Source organism: Phaethon aethereus, assembly GCF_964289735.1.
Source record: "Phaethon aethereus genome assembly, chromosome: 12".
NCBI classification, from domain to species: Eukaryota; Metazoa; Chordata; class Aves; order Phaethontiformes; family Phaethontidae; genus Phaethon; species Phaethon aethereus.
In genome coordinates, this window is record NC_138588.1 from 23,521,116 (window position 1) to 23,548,172 (window position 27,057).

Genomic DNA, 27,057 nt, shown 5'->3' on the forward strand with positions numbered 1-27,057 from the left:
TTAGTCCTGCCCTGGGCCAGCCCGGAGCAGTGCCGAGCAGAGCTCACTCAGGTCGCTCTCGTCATTCTCCTCCGGCTCGCTGCTGGAGTTGGAGGGGTTGCTGCTGGGCAAGCTGTGGCCAGAGCCTGTCCTCAGAGATGTTTGCCCCTTTGGGTCCATGCTCAGTGCCGACGCATCCCAGTGGCACACGCTGCCGGCACAGGCAGGAGTTCTCTGGTAGTTTGGCTGGGAGTAATTCTTCTGGCTGAAAAACTGCCCTAGCAGAGATTTCTGGAGGGTTGTTTGCAGGCTTTCACAAGTCCTCTGCTTTGTGCTCAGCTGGGTGTAATGCAAATCCAGCTGCAGGACCACGTCCGTCTGGAAGGGAAGAGCAAAGGATGCAAAGTGAATCGGAGACCAAGACTTGAAGCAGAGACTTTTCACTGTTGCCACTGTCAACAAAAATGACAGCCTTGGCTGGCTCTCCTGCAGGCTCACAGCCCCATGCTGTGGCGTGATGGAGCAATGCTACTGCCAGAGAAAACGAGCTGTTGCATACGCTCATGACATTTGTGGGTCTCAGCCATAGTTTCTGGACTTCAGGACTTCTCCTGAACTCAGGCCACCTCACTTGAGACCTCATCAGCCCAGTCAGGGCACTGTCACCGAGAGCATCACCCCCAGGATGCTGGCAGAGGGGAGCAGGAGGGGAAAGGGACTGCACCCAGGCAAGCTGCACCCATGAGAGGAACGGCACGACATCCGTCCTGGCCACGGCACAGGGCTGCTGCACACGCGAGAGGGAAGCATGCAAGGGGAGGGATATGAACCACTTAAATAAAATACACATCGCACAGTAAAAGCCAACAGTTTTAAACAGTAGCCCTCCACAGGGATCTATTCACAGCCTAGCACTATTTTAGATTTTTATAAAAGACGGTGAAGAAGTCAGAAAATAACCATATTCATGGCAGCTAAATCCCCTGAATGTGAACCCCTAGCATGGAGCTGTACCTGAGACGTCTGGCTGTACAAAGTAGAAATGTACAAATGTATAGCGGAGCAAGAAGATTTTGGCAGGCAATGCAGGGTCCAGATCTCACACCTGTACTCAAAAGCAATACTGAATGCTTGGGAAAAGTTCAGAAAAGAGCTCCAGGAACAATCAAGGACTGAAAGAGCTGCCATATGCCGAGGCACGTCATGCACTCTGCAAACGGAGCTCATTGTAAGCAGATCCAGGCAGCAGCTCGAGAGCAACGTTCGGTGTGAGCCTGCGTGGAGCAGAGCAGATAAGCAGCTGTCAAGATCCACTGGCTGGGTTTTGGGGAGGGCGGAATTAAAAAAGTCAAATGAGAAACAAGGTACACACTGCTATTTGGGGTGAGAGAATCTGCTGGAAGAGACAAGCCAGGGGACTAGCAATTCTGGCACTCTCATTTAAAAATAGTTCCAGAGTCTTTTGAAGTATGCCAAAGAGGCATAGCTCAGATCAGGCTTGGTAGTGTCAGCCTGATGGCAGGGGCTAAACCCTCCTCCTGCTCGAGATCCTGGCCAGCCCAGTGAGACATCCTTCACCTGAAATATTTGGGCTAATCTCATCTCCCCTAGGCTAACACAGGCTCCTTGGCCTGGCAGCGTGGAAGGACAGAGCCAACCAAGAGAAAGAGGATTGATTTTGTTCTTTGAAGATCAACAAGCTTTTCTAACATCAATCTGGATGTTACACTGACACAGGCATCCCAGGCACCATCTGCATGGAGTCACAAGACACACAGAGGGGCACATCCAGCTCGAGCCAGTGGGAATGGGGAGTATCAGTTACGTGAGGCTGCGGGAGAACTGTGGAGATTTGCACCTGGCAGCTCTCTACCTGAATTTTCTGTAGTCCACAGAGCTGGAAGACGCAGTCCAGCTCCTCCCGCTTGTACACAGAGGCGAGCAAAGACTCCATTTGGTCCAGGCAGCTCTCTTTCAGGACAGCCACATCATCCATCTTCTGGGTCAGGAAAAAAGAAGAAACACAAGAAAATTTCAACATCAGCCTGGGCATGGGGGCACAACTGCCCATGAAACATGCTGCTTCTCTGCACACAGCAATGCCTGGGGCTGGCCTGTGCCCTTGACACTTTGGCTGGTGGAAACGCCACGTAGCCTAATGGAAGTACTACAGCGTGCAGACAACCAAAACACAGAGATTTTACACACCCACTTTGTGCATATCAATGGGAAGACCTAGCTAAACATCCCCTGAGGGTGTCTACTGGGAAAACTGTGGTATAATGGGATTTCCAGCAGTGTAGATAGCAGCAACAGCTGGTATCACAACCACCCATAAGCAATATGTCAAGGAGGGAGCAAGTTTTCCGAGGGCATAGCTGGAGGAAGCTCTGAGTTGTGCCCCCCACCATCTACAGAACTGTCAATTATTTCTCAATAACCCAAACTTATCCAAAACAGCCCCATCTCTATGACAGCCTCTTCAGTAACAGTCTTATCTTGGAGCTGCCAATAGCACAAGAAGAGACAAGGGAATAGGTACCTTACAAAACAGCATCTTGCTTTGGATTTGAGCCCTCTAGGATGGGTGACAGCCCAGTCCACAAGTCCTTTCCATGCAAAGACACTTCCCTCTGCCATCTGGCTCCGGCAACTACTACAGCCTGATCCTGCTCACCTGCCTTGGCCAATGCTAGAATGTGCTGGCTTGGCTTTGGCTATGGAGCTGAGCAGCCCAGGTGGGCTCACTGTGGCCACACATAAAGCCAGTAGCACATAAGAAGGGTCCAACTCTTGCAAAACTTTCTTGCTGTTGGCAGGAGAAGTTGCACTGAGTGATGAAGGAGGCTGTTAGGACATTGCAGGGAAGCAGAGGTTAGAGAAGCCCTGGGAGCTCTTGCTAGCCTTTACAGACCTTCCCTGAACTGCTGCCTACAAGTGGCCAAAGCAATTTGTTTCTGGCCAGGAGAATATCGGGGGTAGACACAAAAATGTTGGATCCCAAATGCTGGCTGGGATCTGCAGGCATCAGGGTCACCGCTCCTTGCAAGGCTGGCAGAACAGCAGTAAACACCATTGCTGATCCAGCAGGTCTGCTGGAGGCAGGCTGAAAAAGTACCATTTATCTCTGTACAAAGCAAAGCCAAATCTCACTTCCCCACTTGGCAACTCATTACTGGAAAGATAATACGGAAGGAGCTTAGGGAAGATCGGGGCAGTGAATGGAGCTGGCAGAAAGGGAGACGGGTGTGCCAACAAGGGGAGGACACAGCTCGCAGGAGGATGGAGAGCTCTCCTGCTCAGGGAGCCTCCTGGTTCCTTCCACCAGCCTGAACTGTGCCCGAAACAGGAGACAGGCTGCAACGCAGAGCACCTTCTGCAAATGAACACTGCCCTCTCCTGCCCTGGCTCAGTGCATCAGGTACCTGCTCCCAGCTGTCCTGATGCCGTCACTGCTATGCTGAGCCCAGCAACCAGATTAAACTAAACCTGAAGACCAAGAGAGAGACACAAAGCAGATCAGCCTGGATGCCACTAACACAGGACTTCGGCAGGACTGCAAAAATCAGTGGAGTGGCCCTACTGTGTCCAGCCAGCTCCATCCTCCAGCCCATGCTTAAGGAAGGACAGGACACGGGTGCCGCCAGCCCTGCCCAGGGTAAGCCTTTTCTGACAGCCTCCTGCAATGGGAAAATCAGTGACTTTCCAAGTCAAACGTGGTGTCTGTGCTTTCAATAGCCTTTATGAACTCAAATGAAGGTGTCAAAGTTATTTTTGAACCCTGCTAGACTTGTAATACCCATACGATGCCCTAATCACTAGGAGGAAAATGGTCCATGGCCAGAAGTCCTCATAGTCACCCCACCACTAGTCCCCTCTCCTCCCCATATCTGATGATGCCATAGCACTCTCCTACAAACCTTCTCCGTAGCTGCCTCATTGCTGTTTCCGCACATGTCTCTTGCATTCTGCAGTCCTGCCTTCTCCAGTGCATCCCCACTCCTGCGACCTCTCCAGGAGTGGCTCCTCCCGGGATCCATCAGCCCCTCAGAGCTGAGGTTGGGCCACATTCCCTTTTGACTCCTTGCAGGCAGACTCCATCCAGATGTGCTCTGGATCAGATGACCTCTAAGTACCTGCTGCTGCAATTGTGCTAGCAGCCCTTGCAGACACTGTGAATCTTCAGCGATTAACATCGCAGTTGGGTTTATGCTAGCAGGGCAGGGATGCTCAGCTCTCTGCTAATGCACTGGACTCTTCTCCCAAAAGCCTGTTTATTGCTCTGCAATTTTGAGCCCCTTGAGGTTGGGCCACCCTTTTTTCCAGCCTAAGAAATAACCGGTGCACTACAGACATGACTAGCACAAATATAACAATATCCCATCCCAAGTTAAACCACAGCTCATGACAAGCCGCGCAGCATCAGGAAGTTTGGGTGGGGTGAACCACACAGCCTCCCAGAGTGAGATGAAGCCAGTCCCAAGCATTGGACATCCAAAATAGATGTGCCGTTTCTCTCTGGCACAGACCTGTGACCATCCCAACGTGAAGGAGCGAATGCTCAAGCACTGTGGGGAAATGACCAAAGTCCCTTCAGCATCCCCGCAGGGAAGATCTCCCAGCAGCCCGAGGGATTAACTGATTAAATGACTGCATCCATTAAATGGATTCAACAGCCAGCCATGTGCTGCTGACCTGCTTCTGCAAGCAAGGTTGAGCCTGTGTCCTATTCCTGAGGCTAGGACGCTCATCCCCGGGATATGGACCCTACAGGAGAAGGGACCAAAGGCATCATGTGGCCCAAACAACACAGATTTGGTGACACATGTCATGCCTGATGGATGCATGACCACATGCTCCAAGGGATACACATGGGTGGTGATCCTGCAACACCCTTAGGCAAAACCCCTCCCAGACAGGTATTCTTTTTACATGGAAATGTCATGTCCACTCTGGACCTGCCTTACTGCAATTCAGATCATTACTTCCTTCCATGTTGGAAACAACTTTTTATATATTTGAAGGCCCCCATCCACCAATATTTGCTTTTCTTGCCTAAACCACAATTCTCTTGCTCCTTCCTTTTATTACTTTGGATGTGCTTTATCTGGCACATCCATGAAGCATGGACCCAACACTGGACCCAGTGCTCGAGCTTCAGCAAGGAGAGCCAGAGAGGATCTCACATAAATCTTGGAGCTCTTGTTTACAATCTTGGCACAGTTTTCTGTCCTGCTTTTGTTGCACTAGCTGTTGTGGACTTTTGACCCCATTCATTTCCCACCCCATGCCCACGCTACTGCTTATTCCTGCCCACAGGCAGGAACTTCCATCTGCTGCGTAACAGCCTTGGCCTCAGATTTCATCTTCAATTTATCCAAATTGTTCTAAAATCTATCCCTGCCTTTCAACACCTTGCAGAGATGCCCAGTGTTACGGCATCTGGGTATTTAATAAGTGCATGCTATGGCACATCACTGCAGTCATTAGCAAAAATAAAAAACAATCCCACAGCCGTGTTTTTCCAAAAGAAACAACATATTCAATCACCCGCAGAGTAGGAAAGTTTTAGTTTTAAAAAGAGCTTCCTGTGTTTCAGTTTGTGCCCACTGCCTCTGGTCCTGGCTCTGGGCACCACTGAGAAGAGCCTGGCTCCTTCCTCTTTGCACTCTCCCTGCAGGTATTTATATACATTGATGAGATCTGCCTGAGCCTTCTCTTCTCCAGGCTGAACAGTCCCAGCTCTTTCAGCCTTTCCTCACAGGAGAGATGCTTCAGCCCCTTCATCATCTTCGTGGCCCTTCACTGGGCTGTCTCAAGTATTTCCATGTCTCCCTTGTACTGAAGAGGCCAGAACTAGACACGGCTCTCCAGACGTGGCCTCACCAGTGCTGAGTAGAGGCAATAGATCACCTCCCACAGCTTGCTGACAACTCCCCTGACCTGGTCCTCCTCCACCAGGTGCAATTCTTCCTTGCTCCAGACCTTCCCCCTGGTCTCAGGGGTCTGGGAGTCCTGAAGGCTGGTCTGACCAGAAAAGACAGAAGTGAAGAAGGGAGAGTACCTCGGCCTTTTCAATGCCCTGTGTCACCAGGGACCCTGCCCCATTTAGCAGTGGGCCCATACTTCCTCTTGCCTTCACTTTGCTGCTGATGTACTTGTAGAAGCCCTTCCTGTTGCCACCAGATTCAGTTCCAGATGGGCTTTGGCCTTCCTAACCCCGTGCCTACGTGCTTGAACCACATCTCTGTAGTCCTCCTACATCACCTCCCCTTGCTTCCATCTCTTGCACACCTCCTTTTCATGTGTAAGCTCAGTTAGGAGTCCCCAGGACACTCATGCAGGCCTCCTGCCACCTTTGCTTGACTCCCTTTTCATCAGGATCCTTGAAAATCCACCAGCTCTCCTGGACCTCTCATCTCCCCAGCTCTGTGTCCCACAGGAACAAAGCTCTCCAGCCTAGTGACCTTCAGGACATTCACCTGGGCGAGGAGCAACCTAATCTCAAGGGATCAGTTAAAGCACTGACTCCTGAGATTCAAAGCCCCTCAGCTGACAGCAGCTCATTATCCAAGTACCTGCACTCTGCTAAACTCCCAGTCTCGATAGCCTCCTGTGACAATGACTTCCCCAATCTAATTACAGTGCATGCAGGCAAGTATTTCCTTCCCTTACTCTCCTTTATCATTTCTGGCTGTGTAGGAGTCAGGAAATGGAAAAAAGGATTTTCTAAATTAATTTTTTTAGCACATTCATAATTTATAAACGTTTCCCCATGGTGGAATGCATTTTTTAATGAAGATGATGCCCAGTAATTGGCAAGGCCAGAGTTTTGTCTGGCCCAGAGTTTCAGATTTTCTAAATAATTTGGGGAAAGTGTGACTGGAGAGGCCATTAAGTCAAACAGCTCCAGATCAAGTGACTTGAAAACAAGGAGATCCAATGTAAAAGTTTTTAAAAAGTACGCATTTAAACAGTATAGAGCAAAAAAATGGGAATGTCTTAGGTCTCAGCATCATTTCTTTCTACATACGTCCTAGAGCTGCCTCTCTGAAGACAGTGCTTGTCAAGTAAAAATGCAAGCCAGGCAAGACACAGGATGGGAGAGAACACTACCACTGGACAAGTAAAGAAAATGGATCAATGCTAGAAAATCCCATCATAGTTATCTCTGGCAAGCCCTACAGCAAGCCCAGGCTCTCTGCTTAGGTCACTTTGATAAGCAGAATGTGGCAAATGGTAGGAAAACTAACATTTCCTCAACCAAACGGCTCCCTGCATTCATTCCCCATGCACCTCACATCGAGACTGTTTTTGTTGGCCTTCAGCCTCCACCTCCTGCATCTCAGCAATGCAAGTGTGGCTCAGACAGTCCCTCAGCTTGCCTCAGCATCCCTGAGGAGAGTTGGCACGGTGAGGACGCAGCCAGATTTCCCAGGTCCTGAAAGGAGCCAGGTGCCCTCCTGCAGACACCCGTGCATCTCTCTGTGGTCCCACAGGTGAGAGTGGGTGGCCTCGCTGCGGCTGTCTAACGTGGGGCAGATGAATTGCAATCCGGCTGGAGGATGTGCTGCCGCGTCAGCAGATGCCACTGGAGGTCAGTGTGAGCTAGCATGGCTGTGGAGCAGGATAGGGATGGGGATTCTATCGCCCTGGCTCTACTGGGGTCCCTTTTTGGTGTCCCCAATCCCTCTTGAACCAGCTCCAGACGCAGGAGCAAGCAGCTGCGTCCCCCTTTCCCCAGAAACGCTGATGATTCACACAAACACATGCAGACACACACACGATTTTCATGCGTGGTTAAGGAGCTCACGAGGGGAAACGATGCTCCGGCTTGGTAATGGGCAGGATCAGGCTCCAAACCTCCCGCTGGACGCACCACTCTGCATCAAGTGACCACAACGTACTTAGGGGCAGCATCCCTCCACGAGCAACAAGGGCCAAAAAATCCACCACAGTCACACTACGCTTCAGCAAAAGGACTACAGAAAATGAGGAAGATGGTTAGCAAAAAGGAGCAGCAAATTAAATCCTTAGAGGTGGCATGGAGACCACCAGAAAAGACCACGCTGGGCATGTGGTTTGTTAGGAGAGGTGTGAGAAAGGGTGCAAGGAAGCTGGTACGGCTCAACCAGAAGCAAATACAGGAGGATATATCTTTGCATGAAGACATATTAGGACAGCAGGCTAAGAAGGCATCATTCAAAGAGCCAGATCTGCTTCCAAACACAGAAAACAGAAAGGGTCTTCATCTCAATCGGATTAAATGCAATAATTTAATCAGGCAGGCCAGAAAGAGGTCCGAGGAGGTTAAAGGCATCAAAACCGACATCAAATCTGTTTTTGCAATGCATTAGGAGCAAGGCAGGCAGTGTGTGGGGCACCGATACGTGGAAGGAGCACTCAAAGGGGTGTTTGCAGAGAGGATTATTTGCATCAAAGGTAGCAAAGAAGGAGATCCTTTTCCACATGGGAAAATGGCCTTTCCCAGCCCTTGGGAGCCCTTGGGCTCACCATAACCCTCCTCTGCCCCGGGGAAAGAATCCCAGCTGGAGTTGAGGGGAAGGGGATCAGCATCTCTGCCAGAGGACTCACAGTGGACTGGTGGAGCAGGAGACGGACATCAGAGACATGGGCCGGGGGGGGCTGCAGCTTGGCACACACGTACATCACGTTGGAGAAGAGCCGGTGGAAGCAGAGCTCCACGCGTGCCCCGCAGGGGAAGGTCACCATTTTGCTCACTGGCTCTGGAAGGAAAAGCCAAAAAGGGTCAGCTCCTCGGAGGGTCCCACCAACACCTCCCCGCAGACCAGTGTCCATGAGGGGCACGGGGACGCCCAGCCCTTTCCTCCCCCCACCTGGTAGCGCTCCCCGTGCCTTGCATGGCTCACCATGGTTGCGTCCCCACCACTCAGCAGCTGCTCCCAAGGGACAGATTGGGTCCGTCAGGGACCGGGCTTCCTTCAGAGTGTGTTTGATCTCCATCACCTGCTTCCCAGTGACCAAGGGATCCCGGCCGATGTCTGGGAAAGAGATTTTGGAGGCACAAGGGTCACCCCAGGTTCCTTATTTATCGCCCTGCCTTTCAGACCACACATGAACATCTCAGTACTGCTACCAGGCTACTAAAAGCTTGCACAGGACACGACCTGCAATTTGGGTTTTAGGGATGGGTGGCTGGCTGGGATGGGGTGGCGTGGAGCCACTTGGTTTCTGGTGATATCTCTTCTCACCCCTGCTACTGAAGCAAGTGGTTTCTAGCTCATCCCTTACCTTCTAACACATCTTCCAGCATATGTGTAACCTTCTTCTCCTGCAGAATATGTTTCTTCAGATATTTCATGAAGATCCCAGAGCTGAACTCCCCATCCTGCAACTCATAGGCTTCTGCATCTTCACTCCTGCAAGAGCAAGGACTTGTCCTCACCTTTCTGCGACAGAACAAAGCCCTGGAGGTGACTCAGGGCTTGCTGACTCCATCCAGACTCTGTTGGCTGAGTCCGAGTTAGCTCCTCACACAATGGCACAACGTGCTTGGTTCTGGCCCAGGAGAGGGTGGGAACAGCATGGAGAAAGCAGTGGAGAGGGATAGGAGAGAAGAGCACAGCCTCTTTTGGCAGCTCAGGTGGGTGACAGCAGTAGAAAAGCCAGCAGAACAGGCACTGGAGCAGTAAGCAACACTCATTGTCATCTCAGGAGGCTTCAGGTGAAATGCTTGTGGCACACGTGCCTTGGGAATCAGGCTCAGGCATGGAAGGACAGATTAGAGGAGCTGATGCCACCTTCACGCATAACTTGTAACTGGCACAGGCTGCCACTAGCAATGTCAGGAGGAAGAAAAGAAGTGTCTGAATAGGAAATACTACAGATGGAGGGTGAGAGCCAGAGGAAACATAAGCAAAGCTCTCCCAAGCCTCCAAAGCCACCACGCATGATGCGATGCGAGGAGATAAAGCCGTGCCAGCATTCAGTTCTGTGTCACAGTGTGGGGGTGGCAAAGTGCGCTTACGTGGCGTAGCCATAAACTGTATTGCCCCAGGGCTCCAGCGGCTGTACCTGGGAGAGGGCACACTCCGGGTTGTACCTGAAAGAGGAGACAAAGGTACAAATCAGTGTCAAGGGCATCTGCCAATGTGTGTCTGGAGGAGACAGAGCCTGTGTGCTCCACCAAATCCCTCTCCTATGGATGGCAGTAAGATCAACCCTCGTGTCAAATATAACCACCTGTGTTACATGGGCAGCAGCAGAGGCTAAAGCTAGGAGTCCTACAAAGAACCCAAACCATGGGAAAATGAGCAGATAGGGCCAGCTTTGACCTATCTGTGCTGGTGAGCTGCTCCCAGCCCTGCAAGGGAGCCCGGAGCTGTGGGTACAACCATGCTACCTACCTTCTGAGGCTGATTTGTCACAAATCCAGGCAGCATATATGGGTTCACTGTGGCCCAAGAGACGACTGTCCCTAAAGGACTTGATGGTGTGCACATTGCATGGCTATGGCTCAACCACCTGTCCCAGGGGTCTGGAGTGTCCCACAGCTCCCTTCCAGACCATGCACACACCTCCTGCCCCAGGACACCAAAGCATGCTACGGCTGATACACATCCAGATCTCACTTTGAGATGGGATCAGGACATACCCCCAGGACAGACCCTGCTGTTTCCAAGATCAGGTAGATCTGGGGTGATAGTACTGGTTTTCACCAAAAAAAATACCATGGTTGCACTTACTGACCAAGCCTTGCCCATCTAATTGCAGCCAGACAGCACCGCGTGGGGACCAGCTGCCTCCAGTGACTTGGAGCCACTCCCAATCGCACAGGGTAACAGCCAGACACAGAGGCAGCATTATTCGGCGTTACTCAATTCCAGCACAGTTTGCTGGGGCTGAAGCTGGCACGCTAAGGAGAGCAGAAGGGGCAGCTGTATCACCAGCAGCCCGCACATTACCTACTGCTGGTGGTGCAGTCTGGAGATCTTTAATGGCACTATCCACCTAGCTTGTGTAAGTTTTCTAAAGATGATCAGAAGAGAAAATGTGGAAAAGGAGATATGCTTCTAAATATGAATATTGAGCAGAGATTTATCTGCTCCTCAGCTGCTCCTAAATAAATGCATAAATCTGGGATTCCAGGTCCTGTTGTCCCCATGCTGGGGACACCTACCCAAAGTTGTGCAGACACAAGTTGATGCAAACCTTTTGTGATGGCACCAGCAGAAATCCACAGCTCTGGCAAGACCAGCTAGTGCCCGCACTGGAAACGCTGGCTGTGATCCCCTGCCCCAGCAGAAGACAAGCTTCAGCAGGGACATTTCCAGACCACGGCCACACGCAGGGAGAGGCCTGACAGCCTCCCTCCTGCTCCAGACCCAAAAAAAGTCACAGTTACACAGCACATCTCATGCGATCTGTTTCTATCTGCATCCCAGATAGGAGATGGTACCCTCCGCCTGTCCTAAGTGGCACATGCTAGAAACCCTCATAAATCAGGGAATTCCTGGAAGAGGCAATCGCATCCACCCAAAATCAGCACATAAATGTACGAGGCTACACACAGGCTCCATGTTCCTGGTTCCTCCTCTGCCGAAGCTGAACATCTGCTACCACTTGGCAAAGGGGGATGTGTTTCTCATCGCCTTTGCATTTCTGATGCTGACATATGGGGCGAAGAGATACTCCGGGTGAGATCCCTCTTAGCACACACACAGCTCCTTGCGGTTCATGCATGGCTGAGTGAACTGTCAACAGACTTGCAGCATCAGTCCATCCAAAAGGGTGTTGGGAAAGGAGGACCCAGGAGCCTTGTTTTACGGAGTGGTGTAAACACACACAACTATGAAATCCAGACACTTTGCTGAGCTGAAATGGTGACTTTTCAAAAAAAAAAAACAAAACAAAAAACAACAACAAAAAAAACCCACAAAAAAAACCCCACAAAAAACAAAAACAAACGAGCTCAGGAGAGAGCTTCTACAGCAATCCCCCACAAACCCAGAGATAACACCCATTGCACTACGTGCTGTGTTTGCTGTGGGAAAGGGAAGGAAGAAGTGTGAGGTTTGGGGGAGAAGAGAGAAAAACAGCTGCACAACCATGCCTAAATGTCACAGCAGACCTCACACCATATCCTTTTCCCAAAGCACCGTTAAGTCTCCACTGAGCATGGAAACTGCTGGCAACACCAAGAACAGAGATGTCAGCTAAAAAGCTATTTCATGGATTGTCGCCGTTTGCGTTAGCGATCCCTGTGCAAGCCTCCAGGTCGCCACGCTGCCTCCCCACCACACACTGCCCTCAGATGAGCTACCAGCAGCCCGGAGGCACACTAGCCCAGCTCCATTGGTGTATCCACGAGACCCAGGTGCTCCTGCTCGGCTGCAAGCTGTCCCCTGCCTGGTATTGTGCTGGGGAGAGCAGCAAGGTGCTGCCACATGTGCCACGGGGACACTTGACAGTGCAGCAAAGCGACACCCTCTGCTCTCAGCAGCAGCAGCGAGCAAGAAGGGAGAAAGGGGATGCTTCGCTATGGGGCATTCAGGGCAAGTATCAAGAGACATCAAACTCCAGCGACACTGACAACTCAGAGCTGCGGCAGCAGGGTAAGTCCTGGCACAGCCCGCTTGTAAGTTATTCAAAGTGAGCATTCCCACCTCTGCAGCTAAAAAGCATCATCAAAGATTTAACATCTTTCCAGGGGCTGGCAGCTCTTTCAGGGAAGTGGTATCAAAATCTCTGTCGTCTTTCTGGTTCTTAGTGCAGGAACCACAGGAGGAAAAGGGAGACTTTTCTGCATTTGCCCTCCAGGTCTTTACTGACCTGTAAATCTGCCTCAGGAGACTGAAATAAATGAACTAATGACAGCTTCTACGGGAACAGTCTACCTGCCTCTGCTGAAAATGGGCAAGTAGTAATTTTCTGCAGCCTATAAGTTGCAGGATAGCAATCTGCAGGCCAAGGGAGGATGATGGGCTTTCCATAGACAGAGGGAAAAAGCTGATCTCTGACCCTGGCAGCAGCCTCAGTCCCACTTCACGACATGACCACTTCAGAAGCATTTAAGGCCAGTAAAAACCAAGTAGCATGGCTTAAAATAATTTCCCCATCATGTTGCACTCTTCTCACTGAGATGTTAACAAAAACACAGCCAGAGAAAGAGAGGTGAACTAAACAGTCTCCAGCCTGAGCATGTGGGCAACATGTACCATGAAAGCATGAGGTCAGCAAGATGCTGCTACAGCCTGCCAGGTCGGGTGGTTCAGTGCAGAGAGTCACACACAAAAAGACAAACCCTATGCTGAGCTTCAACCAACAATTTGCCAGGGCAGAACCATCCCTCTGCAGGCTTTAGGCAACTTGCCTGTATTTGCCAGGCTTTTTCACTCCAAAAAAATCAAGGGAGGGTCTCCAGCCCCTTCCCTCCAGCAGATCTCCGGCAGCATCTGATGCTCTCTGCACCTAATACATGACTGACTGGTCTTCCCAGAACATCCTGCAAGACCCGAAAGCCTTGCTGATTTTATGGCCCTGACACAGACCTGGGATCAGCAGCACAACAGGGGACATGGCCCCAGCAATCCACGGGGACACCCCACGTGGTTGTGTAGAAGCCCACTGCTGAAGCAGGGGCTGAGGCTCCCAGCTGTTTCCCCCGACCCCTTGAAATGCCACGCTCTGCCCATCCCAGGTGAGGAGCGGGGAAGAGCACCCTACCATTTCCGGCAGGTGTCCAGCAGGATGAGGTTCAGGGCCGTCTGCTGCTGCTGCATCTTCTGGAGGATCCTCTGCACGCTGATGCAGTTCTCAGGGGCGTAGGGTTGTGGAGCATCAACGGGGACCATGTAGTTCCTCCCTGAATGTTCGTACCCGTGTCCAGCATAGTAGAATATAGCTGGGAACAGGGAGAGGAGAGGACGAGTCATGATGCGAACCAGCTCCCCACAGCCACGTCCCACCTCCTGAAGGGATACTGGTGCAAGGCAGACCTAGGCCAGTAGCACCTATGAAACTGGAGCTACAAGCTACACTGACCTCACAATTTTGACTTTTTTCCAGTCCATTCATTTCAGCAGAGTTGGAAACAGCCCCAAGAGGCTTTCCTGTACTTGTGTTTTCCAGCGCCATTTGTCAGGAGACCCCAGAGTCACCGGGTTTACACATTTCCACAACCATCTGTGCTACAACACCCAAGCTCAGCATCTGCCAGACTGAATACCACCTTGGTACAAAGTTTTGGCTAATCATCAGCTCTTTGCAAGAATATGACAACAGAGTATTTTACCATGAAAAATACATTAACAGCCTTTTAAATAAGAAGGTCCTCAGCTTCCTAGTTTTGGAGAAGATAGTAGCAATGGATTAGGGGATGTGAAACACTCTCCAGCTTTCAAAGATCTGCCTGTATTTACACACATGTAAGCTGGTGAAAAATGAGATAGAGACAGAGAGGAGTTCTCCAGATGTCGAGAACACGTGGACCATGTGCTTCAACAACCTCTAACCAGGTACCAGCCCTGTAAGGCGGGAGAGGAGTCAGACTCATCCAGGTGTTTGTGGGAAGTCCAACACCCAACATGAATTTTGGTTTCAAGTTTTACTCGTGTTTAAGCACGTGAAACTTAGTAATGGTTTCTGCCTTCACAAGAGATGGCGACACAGGGACTGCCAGCTTGGAAAGCCAGCACTGAGGAGCTCAGCATGGCCCAAGCTGGTGCTTCTCTCCAACCCCTGTGTTTGGCGAAGGGCTCTCCTTCTGCACAGGGATCCCCACATGGGCTGTAGCTTCCCAAAAAGAAGCTGCACAGTGGCTGGCTGCCACTTCCCATCACTGATGCAACTGCTTGGGGGATGCTGGGACAAGCCAACTCAGGGAACTGAAATGGGTTAAAAACAGCTCTGTGAAGTGACACCAACAGTTGCACTACCGCAACTGAAGGACAGTGAAGAATGAGAGGTCAGAAATGGGAACAAGTCGCTACGAGACAAAAGCAGGAGAAACCCTTCAGTCAGATTCGCTGCCAAAGCCCACGCTTCATTGAGTAACCTCTCCTCTATTTTCCCTCCACTGTTCCTGCCCCTGTAGTTCGCAGGACATGCGCTTTGATCTCTGATGCTGCAAGGGTTGCAGTGAACAGGGCAGGAGCTGAAGGGCTGAAAGCATGACCTCATCATATGGAGGATGGAAAGCATGATCTCATAGTAAAAAATGCCTGAAGTCACCTTTGGTTTCTATTCTCAGGGGACAATGGAAAGTTACTCAAATGGCTGTTTTCACAGGTGCCCACAAGGTTTGGGTTCCTCTTCTTGTGGATCGCCAGCCAGAGACAGTGGGCTCTGATTTGCAGAAGTTTTAAACTTTCAGAACTTGCAAAGCAATGTCACAAAAACCTCCCCTGAGACTATAAAAGAGTATAAACAGGAAGCCTTCTGGAAAAATCAGATGCAGGCACTTCAGGTTTGGCCCTTCAAGTCAACGAGCACTGATGGCTTTCATCCCTCTGCCTCTCCTCCTGTACCTGAAACGGAGTTGATGACATCCATTACCAGGCAGTGTCACTGACACTTGGAAAAAACTGAAATCTACAGAAAAGCCCACAAAGAATCATTCAATCGTGAAATCTTTTAACTTTTGAGGTCTTGTTGTGCACCCTGATTGCACCGCCAAGTGCTCTCCACAAAGACCTGCATTCAAATCAAAAAAGACACGAGTTTCACATCAGCTTAGCAACTTTGCAAACTTCTCCTGGACTTCATCTCTCTTTCTGAACAGGAAAGTCAACAATTTGCCTAGAGAAGGAAAGGGCTTATTCTGAGTTAACATTTCAATGCTCTTCCCACATCTCATGAGTCAAAACTGCTGATCAGAGACAAGCTTCCAAGTACCAAATTAAAAAGAGGAAGCTCCAGGCACTGCTTATAATACAGGAAATGTCAGCGTACGGCTTAATTAAGGCATGACAGCATATTCCTAGTATTTGACTTGCAACTTTCTGCTCTCGTTGCATTTCTGACATTATTTTTTTTAACTTGGGACTTTTTAGGATGCTCAAAATAACATCCGGGGGGATTCTTTGTTTGCCTGAGGGTTGCATAATTAGACCACTCAGGGGATGTTTAGGTCCTTCAAAAATCTTCTGCGGCTTTTCTAAGAGGAGATCTGGAGGAAAAGCAGCCAGATGAGCCAACACCTCCATACGGTGAATTAGAGAAGCCTTTGGATCACCTTGAACATGCAGCCATACAATATTCCTGTGCCTGAAAACGAAGCCAGTTTTTGCTCTGGGCTTGAGAAATGTCAGAGAAGGTTCAATAATAAGAAGGACAAAGTCCTGCACTTGGGCAGATAAACCCAGGCAGCATTTTGGCTGGGGCTGAGTACTGGTTGAGCAGCAATCTTGGAGATAAGGGTCACAACAGATACCATGCTGAAGATGAGCCAGCATTGACAGGGGATAGAGCTATGGTAGAAGATGCAGGATCGTCAGGGAAGCTGTCACCACTCTCCCTGGCCCCAGGTAGACCCCACTTAGATCCTGTGTCCAGTTTCAGGGATCTCAGTTTAAATGGAAGGTGTTGAAGCTAGAAAAAGGCCAGCAGAGCCCACCAAGATGTTGGGGCCCAGGGCCTGGGAGGAGAGGGGGAGGGAGCTGGGCTGGGGACATGGAGGCAGATGAAAGTGTAACACCAGCCTGCAGTTCCTGGAGGAGCAGTAAGAGAGGCAACAAAGCCCAGCTTTCCTCATCAGTGTGGACCATACAACATGGGGCAACGAGCACCAACCCATGGAGGGTCATGTTTCACAGAAGGAAAGACCTCCCTGGAGAGTGGTGCAGCCTGGGATGGGAAGGTGGGTAAATGGGGGGCTCCATGCCTGGAAGTTTTTGAGACCTGATAAGGAAGAGCCACAACCAACCCTGACCTTGAGTTGATGACTTCAGTGTCCCTTCCCACCAACCCCTGTAAGGAGTGTAAATCAGAGACAGGTCAGTAAGGACACGCAAGGGAGGGCCAGCCATCCAGACAGGCCTGCAATAAGAAAGAGGTCTAGGAGGTCAGACATCTTCTTCAGCTCTTGTCAGCATCCTGAAGCTAAATAAAACTCTAGAAGCAATAACAAGCACCGTGCTCAAACACTAACCCACATGGCTATGTCCTCTCTTCTGCACCAGCAGAAAGATGCCTGAATGCCCCAGCACCTCTGCCGCTGGAGTTAAACTTCAGAAAACAGCCGGCCCCGTTTCCCAAGCATGCCGACAGATGCGTCTGTTTTAGACCAGGGCCTCTCACTTGAGTGCAGTGACAGTTGTCCACCAGTCAGCCCTCTACTCGTAGCTCCCTGCTTCAGTCCGTATGTCTATGCAAAGCTCTCCTGACTTCAGCTGTGGTGGTTGTTACACTGGAGATGGCACCTCCAGGTTCTTTGAGGAAGAAAAAGCAGGCAGAAGCACTGGATGCCTCTGTACAGGTGCATGCCCGACACACACATGGATGTACAGGACCGTCTATCACAGGCACTCCTGGGGTTTTTGTAGTTTTAACAGGCTGCCTAGGTTGTTCCTGGAGCTGCTGTCTCACCACTGTCTACCCATGCATATGAGTTATGTGAATCCTAAACCTCTCAGTCAGTTCTAGATATTTATCCTGGAGCTAGTGCCTTGAAAAATTGATACATGTGGTTTAGGAGGAGTTGTTATCTTCTTCTAAATGTGCCTTTTTATTAACAAGACAAGTTAATTTCAATGATTTGTACTTCACCTGGTTCTTTTTAATTTTATGTAAGGAAAACAGCTGAAGAAATGCTGGAAGATGCATCACAGCAAGAGGCACCACACTTCAAATGGAGAAACCCTGGGGCAATCAGCAAGCAGACTGACCCAACGCCCCACCATTAAGTCTGGATGCCACCAATTACGGCAAGAGTCCTGAACTCAATCATGGTGCTGGACCAGCCTTGCGCTGGGGTTCACTGCCTCCAAATAATAGCAGATCACTCAGCTTAGAAAGCTGTAAAGAAAACCACCATACGGAGCAGGCTATGCCTAGCAAACACTTGAGGCTTATCAAGGTTCAGTAACTCAGCTGTTAATGTTTTCCCTGCCAGTGCACAAAATCAATTTTGCCAGGAAGGATCAGTGGCCACGAATGCAGAAAAGCATTAGAAGTTTAAATAAGGCATGACAGCATGAAAGGTTTGCCGTTTCCAAATCTTTTTTTCTCTCCAATGCTTATGAAAACAAGGGAAGCGCCATGGATAAAATGCCATTTGGTCCTCACGTGCCACAGATAGAGGGTAAGAACGTCAGCGCCGTGGGAAAAGCATTAGCAGCCCCCAAGGGATGACTCTGGCCTGGGAGAGGAGGTAAAGCCTGAGATGCAAGGGGATTTCAGAGAGCACCCACAAAAGGAAGCCACAAGTGAAGTCATAGGAATATGCTGTCATCAGATGACACGCTCGGCTGGAGTGGCGACAACCGTGTACTGCCCTTCCCCACGAGCTCAGCCTCCCCGAGTGAGTCAGCGCTTCCCGGAACAAGGTGGCTTTGCAGAATTTCACTTGTGACTGTGTCCTACGTATTGCACAACCTGCACAATTGCTGAGCGCCGGGCTGGAATTGGCCCATGCTGACTTTCACTGTCTGAGTGCCCTGGTATGCCACACAGCTGGGAGGGTGGAGAAGATAAGCCTCACGCTGAGGTTTGGAAGCAAAAAAAGCCACATCTGCAAGGTGTTTTCAGGGTATCTGTCAGGCTGGGAGAACCTCAGAAACCCCAAAGAAGCTACTTCCACCGCCAAATCTGAACATCTGCTTTAAGATCTGCTGGTTGGTTTTGTGTTTGAGGAACACTTCCTGATGAGGACAGCATGCAATAAGCTCAAAGCCCAACCTCCAAGCCATCTGCAGATGGGAATGCTCTTCTGCAAAAAGGCTGTTGGAGGCCCAAATTAGACCATCAGGAAAGAGAAACAAGGAAATCGTGGCCAGCTGTAGCAGTCACAGCTCAAAAGGAGCACCCCTCCTCACAAAGGAAAGTGGTGGGGAAAATTGACAGTCAATCTCCTCAATTTTGCCATGTAAAGCAAAAATCAAAACACCTTCTCCCATTTGCCATCAGAAGCACTGGCTGTCCAAAACCTCAGCATAAGACCATGCTGTTGGAGTTGGGAGGTGAGCCACGTGACGGAGCAACACCTACTTTGCCTGCCTGTAACCTGGCCAAAACTGAACAGCATTTATCTAGGGGCTTCTGCCAAGCCTGGCACCACCACATACTGTGCTGCTGGTCTCCCTTGCCCCACCCAAAGGAAAGTTCAATTTCTTCTCTTTTAATTCAACAGCTGTTCAGAAATTGCCAAATCTCTCCCTCCCAGATGCCTCCCTGGCATCAACCGCTGCTACCCACACGTTGGCTGCTGCCTGCTCAGCGCTGGCAGGTAGCTGGGCTGGCTTTGCCTTACCATAGACTCCCTTCCCCAGGAGCTGCAGGAACCGACTGACCGCTGTCACCATCTCAGCCTTGTTCAGATCCAGAAGGGAGACAACCTGGAATCCCAGCTGCTCCAGAAGAAGACTCAGCTCAAACACATCCGTGACAGGAGCCATGAGGTTGGGATGATGCTGGTAGTGATTGTTGCCCACTAAAAGCGCTATCTTGCCTGTAGCTAAAAGAAACACCAAGTGACAAAGCTGTAAACTCGCAGCAGGAGGCAAGGTCTCACCTCCCTCTGTTGGAGTTCTTACAACTAGGCAGGAAGGATAGACCCCACGCTGCTACAAGCCTGGAGTGCCCTCCAGAAAGAGCTTGGCTTTCTGAACACTTTGACAAAATACACCAACCATCATTTTGAAAGAAAAGACTTGAAAAGTTTTCACTTGACAAGCAAAATCCCAGGAGTGCAGGAGGATCTGCGCTACTGAGGTTATTCAGCACCTGCCCTACCGTGACTGCAGGTCTTGCGTGCCAGTGGTGCCTGGCAGGGGGATGCACTGAGCCAGGCTAGGAGATCCTTTCCCCCATGGGGCTGAAGGAGAGAAACCCTGAGCTCCTGCTTTCATTTTATCCCTACCTTCTACTGTAGGAAAAACCAGGCACTCAGCAGTGGTGGGAGGAAGGAGCTTTGCCCTCCTCTGAGAAGGTATTTCAAGAAAGGTAAAAGATGTCATGTGAACAACACTTTTAAACTCATTTGGCTGGCATGGAGGTCAAGACTGGGTTACTCATTAGGAATAATCTTACTCCACTTGCTGAGCCTGATCAGGGCTTGGCAGGGGACGGGACTCATCCTGTGCCCTGCAGCTCTGATCCCAAAAGCACAGAGCCCACGGCAATGTGGGCATAAAGGCTTGAAGCGGTCTCTGCAGGAAAAGCGCTCCTATGCCCTGTCATCCCATCCACCCTGGCTTTTAATTAAGTGAATAATTGCTCAGAAAGAAAAGATCACAGTACTCACCAAAAAACTTTTCAGGGTGACACGTACCTGGAAAAGAAAGAGGGAAATGATAAGCTTGTGCCCAGCACCCCAGTGCCAGCTCCCATCACAGGTCCAAAACCTGCTCCAACATCCCCCAGCAATGCAAAGCTGGATCAAACGCTGCAGAACATCCACACAAGCAACACTCCTCAGGCAAGTTCTTCATAGCCTGATTGCTAATCTTAAAAGACATTGGTCCGGTGATTTTAGTAGGATTTATGAAATACTGCTTCATTTATGAAATAATGACCAGCTGGGAAGCAAAGCTTGGAGAAGGGGCAAGCCAGGGGAAGGAGGGCCAGCATGGAGGAGCTTGTATCCATTGGCAGGTCCGCACTACTTGTACCAGGCTTGCCTGGGCTACCGCACTTCCTGAGATGACTTGCCCACTCCCTCACTGTGGCAAAAGCAAAGAAACACAATGACTCAAGGTCAACATAAGCTTCAATACAGAGAGCTTCTCCTTATGAGTGGTCAATGCAGAGGAAGCTGCCTGTTTGCTTTTGACTGTGGTAATATTCCCAGAGCCTTTCACCATCCTGCTTTGCCTTTCCTTGCCTTTTAGCAGTTCTGGCTCAGAAAAGCCATCCCAAATGTGACTCGCTTTTCCAAGCTCCACAAGCTCCCCTGCCCAAGTACTCCCACCCTCTTAAAATCATCATTACCCTAACAGCTCCAGCTTTTCCTATTTAAATTAAAAATTAAAAACAAATCCAGCCCAGGAGAAAATCCTAAAACACTACAGGCTCTAAAAGAATAAATTAAGGGAATATTTTTAATTGCATAAATCTCATGTGTCTGGAAGAGCTTTAGCACCTGAACCAGTGCTGCTAACGCACCAGGGATGCCATCACAAGCCTGTTCATCATTTTCTGCCTCTGACAGAGCTGCCTGCTGCATGTTAAAGCTACCCAGCTGTAACATTTTGAACCCAACCTGTTGCCCCTTTCTTGCTGCCCGTCCTCCCTGGATGCTGTTTTGCCAACTGCCTGGAGGCAGGGAGAGTGCTCTCTGCCTATATAGGACCAATTCGTACTCGAGCAATTTTAAAGCCAGCCTAAAAGGAGAGATGAAAAGCTTATGGCATAGAAAAATCTCTAGATGGAGTAAAGAGCCAGTAAAGCTAGCCTGTGCTATTCCCGTCTCACAGCAGAGCAAAGGCAGAGGGCCAAAGCGGCGTCACACTGAAGGTGGAGCATGCCCAAGGCTCTGGGGACCCATCTTCTCCCTGGGATTTGTCAGCTCACACAGCATCAGGCCTGGGCTGCCAGCCCAAAGGGCCTGAACCTTCCCAAAATAAAGACCATCCTCTCCAGCTCTATGCATCTAAGCACATCGCTTCATCTCAGCAAGGCTGTAAATGAGTTTTAGCATAGCAGCCTGCTGCGATTTGGCCGAGGAGCTATTAAACCAGCTTCTTGGCAGGGCAAGAAAACCACAGCAAGCATCTGAGAGTGCTCAACCTGCCCTAACGTGGCAGGTTTCTGAGAGACTGCAGGACCCAGCAGCATCCCATGCCACAGTACAGCAGATCACCGGGTTTTGGGGTTTATTCTTTTACAGACACCGCTTCCCTCGCTACCTCTGAACGCCATCATCAAGGAATCCTATTTATCACGGTCTGATGGACATCTGCACTAGCCACTCAGCAGGGCTTGCTCAGCTCTGCTGAGATCATCATATCCGGTATATCCAGGGTGTGAAATTGTGCTCTGCAGGCTGTTCCCGTGACAGCCACCACAGGGCTGCCAGGACACTCCAGCTTCCCTGCAGAGCCCCACGCTGCTTCTCTACTCTGAAGTCTCTTACCTTCGGCTCCCTGCAGAAGCGGTATTTAAAACCGGCAGCCTTTCTTTTTTGTTAATAAAAGCGTGCAAGATCTGTCCAAGCCGGGGGAACATGTAAGTGTCAGAGCCGTGCATCCTACTTCTCCTAATCCCACGCCCCAGGCCCCAGCTTCCCCTGCACCAAGCTGCAGGGTAACATGCCAGCACTGGGCTCCTGGTGCTTCCAGGCAAAAGCACTAAATTCATTTCTGCCCTCTAATTACTTTTCACGCTAGCAGGTGATTTGCAGCAAAGCAGACATGGGTTGGCTCCGCTTACCTATGTGAATATCCACAGCGCTGGTCCAGTGCTCTCCGTGGCTATTGAAGGCACAGCAGAGGTACGTGCCAGAGTCACTGACCTTTGCGTGGGTGATCTAGACAGATCAAAAGTTAAATCACATTATTTACAGTGAATGTTTGAGGCCCCCTGACAGTATCTGCCAAAGGCACCCGTGTTCCTGGAATAAAAAGTCTTTTTTCTTGCTGTTTGCTGAGACCTCAATTTCTTGCCTCACAAAGCTTTCGCATGACTTTTGTCTTTCCAAGAAGGTCAGTAAGGCCACACGCTATGGTCTGCTGCTTCTAGAGCGCAAGAATCCTCTGCCCAAATGCCTTCTCTTCTTTCTCCAGCAGTCTTGAAACCCTGCATCATAGCCATACTCTGCCCCAGGACCCACACTGGGAGGACGGTGCGTGGCCAACATCAGAAGGTTGCCTGTTTTTCCTCTTAGGTGACATTTTCTAGATTTCTGATAACGCCTATTGCTCTCTTTTGGAAAGTTTTCAACTCTTACCCATCTCTTTTGACACGGGACAAGAATCAGAGCAGTACTGGCTGGTGAGGACTTCTGTGGTTCTCCAGCCCAGGCTCCTGCTCAGAGGGGAACTAAAGCCACCACTGGGTCAGGTTGGCCATCATCAAGAAATCCTATTTATAATGGTCTGATGGACATCTGCACCAGCCACTCGGCAGGGCATGCTCAGCTCTGCTGAGATCATCATATCCAGTGTATCCAGGGTGTGAAATTGTGCTAGTTGAGTACTGAAAATCTCCAAGGACAGAGATCTTGCTGCCTTTCTGGTTCCAGCACCACCCACCTCCAAATGAAGAACCTCTTCCTAATCTCCAGACCTAGCTCTCCTGTGAAAAGTGCAGCCTGAGGCCACTGTCCCCTATAATATCATCTACCACTGCTGAGAAGAGATTGGATCTTTTGTCTTCCTTACCCTTCACATGATGCCCCAGAAGGAAATTTGCCTTTCTTGCTTCAAGACAGCACTGACTTACATTCAGCTAGTGACCCAGAATAAACCCAGACCTTTTGCTGTCTCCCTGACTCTCTTCTGTTGGGACTAACCATTTTTCTTTCTAGCTCTCCTGCAAGCAGACAGCACTCCCGCAGCTCCATCACTCTGCAGTCCCCTGCGCAGACATACAATAGCTGTTCTTGTGCCGCTGCTGCAAAAAGGCACGAGAGAGGTGCCGAGAGCCCTTGATGCATCTACGAATTGGTTACTTCTTAGCGAAACAGCCACAGCTTTGAAAGAAGTCCATAAAACGTATTCCCTCTTCACCCGGAATCCTTCAGTCAGCTATCAAAGCAACAGGGGTGATACGTGGAGTGCTTTCCTACAACTCTGCAACAGGGCAGGGAAAGACAGCTGAGCATGAGGCTGCTTCTCAAGGGCTGGAGAGGACAGGCAAGGAGAGACTGCTTTCTGTTGGCATTCACTTGATCACACAGATCAAAGCATGCCCAAGCCTTGACAGGCAGATACGAGCCAGGCTTAAGGACTGACACCTGTCATGTCCAGGATGACAATAACACCATTTTCAGCAGTCGTTCCAAGGCTTCTGAGGCTCTCCCACGCCCACCATCCAGCAACAAGCTTCTGCCATCACCCACCTCAGCAGCCAACGTTTCTGAGCTATCCCAAGGCAACATTACCCAGAGTTTTTTTTTCTTTTGGTGTTCCAGCAGGTTCCCATTCCGGTACCACTGGTAGCTGGGGGCTGGGACGCCCATGGCAGCACACTGCAGCTGTAGCGGCTTCCCCACCTCCACCCTCTGCTCGGTGGGGTTGAGGACGATGACTGGTTCTCCTCGCCAGAGCCGAGGGGGCAGTCCTGCAAGGCAGCAACACAGAATTGGTCCCCCCTCCACAAGAACAGAAAACAACAGTCATTTTTTCCCCCCTGTATAAGATCCTGTGCGTACTGCCAGAAAAGTGAGCTTTTTCCACCCGCACCAAGAGATAGCGTCCCACAGGATGGCTGTGGTTGCAGCATCATCACTGCACCTTCCTGCTTTAGGAGCAGGGAATCCTTGAGAGCAACAGCCATGATAGTAAATGACACACCAAAGCCCTGCCTCTGGCTTCCCAAACCTGATGCTTGCTCTTTCCTGCCAAGGGCACAGTCAACATGCTGAGGTCAACCACACCCACACATTCAGCTTTGAAATAGCCACATTGCCTCTTCCAGTCCCCATGCCCAACACAATGAGGCAAACACCCAGTAAAACTCTGGGAAACCCATGGTGAGTGATCAGCAGGAGGAGCAGGTACATACAGCCGGGGTTACTGGGGCCATGACAGGATCTGAACCATCCAGAGGATGGACGCAGAGGTCTGGCTTAGACCCGCAGGCTCATGTTGCTGGAGCAATCTTTCTGTATTGTGATTTTCGAGCTGGGAGGACACACTGCCCCAGGAACTGCACAGGATCACTGTCGCAAGGGTGCGAAAAGCATAAAGTACAGAAAAGCTACAAGACATGCTCATACCTCTGGCAACACACTGATGAACCTCCACCTTCACCCAGTCAGAGAAGATGGCATTTCTGTACAGGTCATTGATTCTGCAGGTGTAGAGTTGGGTCTGCTGGGCAGTGATGGGCAAGTCTTGCTTGGTGGCACCAGGAATCTGGCAGCAGACAGACTGAAGGGAAAACACAGGCGGTGGGTGGTGAGTCCCACCCTTGTTGCTGGTAGCAGAAGGCACCAGCAGGCCCCTTGTAAGAGCAGGAAAAGTGGAAATCCCTGGTTTCATCCCCTCCTCCAGCCGCAGGGATTCAGGAGAAGGAGCTCCTCCATTGCACTGCAGAAGACCTCGGCATGCACACACATCCTATCCCACTCTCCTCCTAGCCTCCTGGTTCCCACCAGGCCTGCCCGCAGACCACTGCTGCGGGTGGGGACCCAGCCCGGTGCCATACGCAGGGCCACCTCTGCTCCCACTGTTACCTGGTGCTGACAAAACCACTGGTACTGCAGCGACGTGCGTCCCTCGGCTCTGCACCGCAGGGTGACGGAGTATCCCACAGGGACAGAGACGGAGACCGGCTGCTCAGTGATCACAATGGCTGTGGAGAAACGGGACGCGGAGGTGGAAACAACCCGACAGGCGCAACCCAGGGCTTTGCTCCCAGCCGGTGGCCAGGCACCCCGGCTCCCACCCCGAGAGGAAGAGAGATTTGGAAAAAACAGAGATGCTCGGCCTCCCGTGCCCAGGGGATGCCGCGGGGCTTTTTTGGGTGGTCTCTTGGGGCCCAAGCGCACGGGCGCCGGCCCCTTCTACGCGGCAGGGCAAGGGGAACGGCCCAGGCCGAGCTGCCCACTGACTCCCGGGGGCCGCTCACCTTCCTGCATCGCTTCGCCCGCGGCTCCTCGGCGGCCGCCGGCCAGACCTGCGGCGGCTCCTCTCCCGGGGAAGCAGCAGCACCTGCAGCGGGCGGGACGGCAGCGCCCGGAGCTCGGGGGGGCGGCTCGGGCCCGTCCGGCGGGGCCGCTGGCCCGGCGCAGCGGCCGGCGGGCGTGGCGGCCTCCGGGGCGGGCTTAGGCCGGGCTCCGGGCTCCGGCTCGCCGGGCCGGGGCCTCGGCGGGCTCCCCCCGCGCCGGGCCGCGGCCGCGACCGCGCACTCACCTGCCGCCGGCCCCGCCGCCCGGGGAAGGCCCCGTCGGCCCCGCACTTCCGTGCCGGGGCCCGCCCCGCTCCCTCAGCGGAACCGCGCGGGGCGGCGCCGAGCGGCGGCGGGGCTGCCCCTCGCACCGGCCGGACCGGCCCGCGCCGGCGGCCACGCCGCGGGAGGCGCCTCTCGCTCGGGTACCGAGGCTGCCCGCACCTCCCCTGCCCACGAGGGTCCTCACCCCCTTCCCCAAGGGTGTCCTCGCGCCTCCCCACAGGTGACCTCGCCCCCAACCCCACAGCCATCTTCTGCCACATCCCCACCGGTGTCCTCACCCCAGCCCCACAGATGGCCTCACCCCCGTCCCCGTCGGCGTCCTCCCCACGGGTGGCCTTGCCCCTGTCCCCACGACCACCCTTGCTGTCACGCCCCCAGCCACTCTCACCCCCTCCCCACAGCCGCCCTGCCCGCCGCCCTCGCACCCCGCTCCCCACGGCTGCCCTCACCTCTCTCCCGGGGGCCGCAGCCCCAAGGCTCATGGTGGAGCCACAGCTCCGCAGCCCCTGCTCCGCCAGGCGGGTGGAAGCCTGCCGGGCTGCTTCCTCCGAGAAATCCCCACCGGCATGCCCGGCATCACGAGGGCCCCAGGGGAAGCGGTGCCGGGCCAGGCGCCCGCAGGTTGCGCAAGTCCCAGAACTGGGGTGGCCTGCTCCCACAGGGGAAACGACGTGGCAGCCAGCGTCAGGACTCGTTATCGCTGTGCTGTGACTTTCATTAGCTAGGATAGAGCAAGTAAGGGCAGACTTGTTAAACCGAAACTCGTCACCCTTCAAGAGTCAGGAGGACCGCATGGAAAGCAGCTGGAAATGGCGAATGGAG

At 51.7% G+C, this 27,057-nt stretch overlaps 1 protein-coding gene across 1 annotated transcript; it reads right to left on the reverse strand.

The window, feature by feature from the left end:
- On the reverse strand, positions 1-26,803 carry LOC309409210 (mucosa-associated lymphoid tissue lymphoma translocation protein 1-like; the record flags this gene model as incomplete). Its single annotated transcript, XM_082005327.1, has 14 exons — positions 1-357; positions 1,853-1,978; positions 8,575-8,726; positions 8,871-9,002; positions 9,253-9,380; positions 9,989-10,063; positions 13,687-13,864; positions 19,430-19,633; positions 20,423-20,449; positions 22,549-22,645; positions 24,221-24,399; positions 25,058-25,211; positions 25,517-25,846; positions 26,798-26,803. 14 exons carry the CDS (start codon positions 26,801-26,803, stop codon positions 1-3), a joined length of 2,145 nt encoding a protein of 714 aa, XP_081861453.1.
- Between the last annotated feature and the right edge of the window lie 254 nt (positions 26,804-27,057).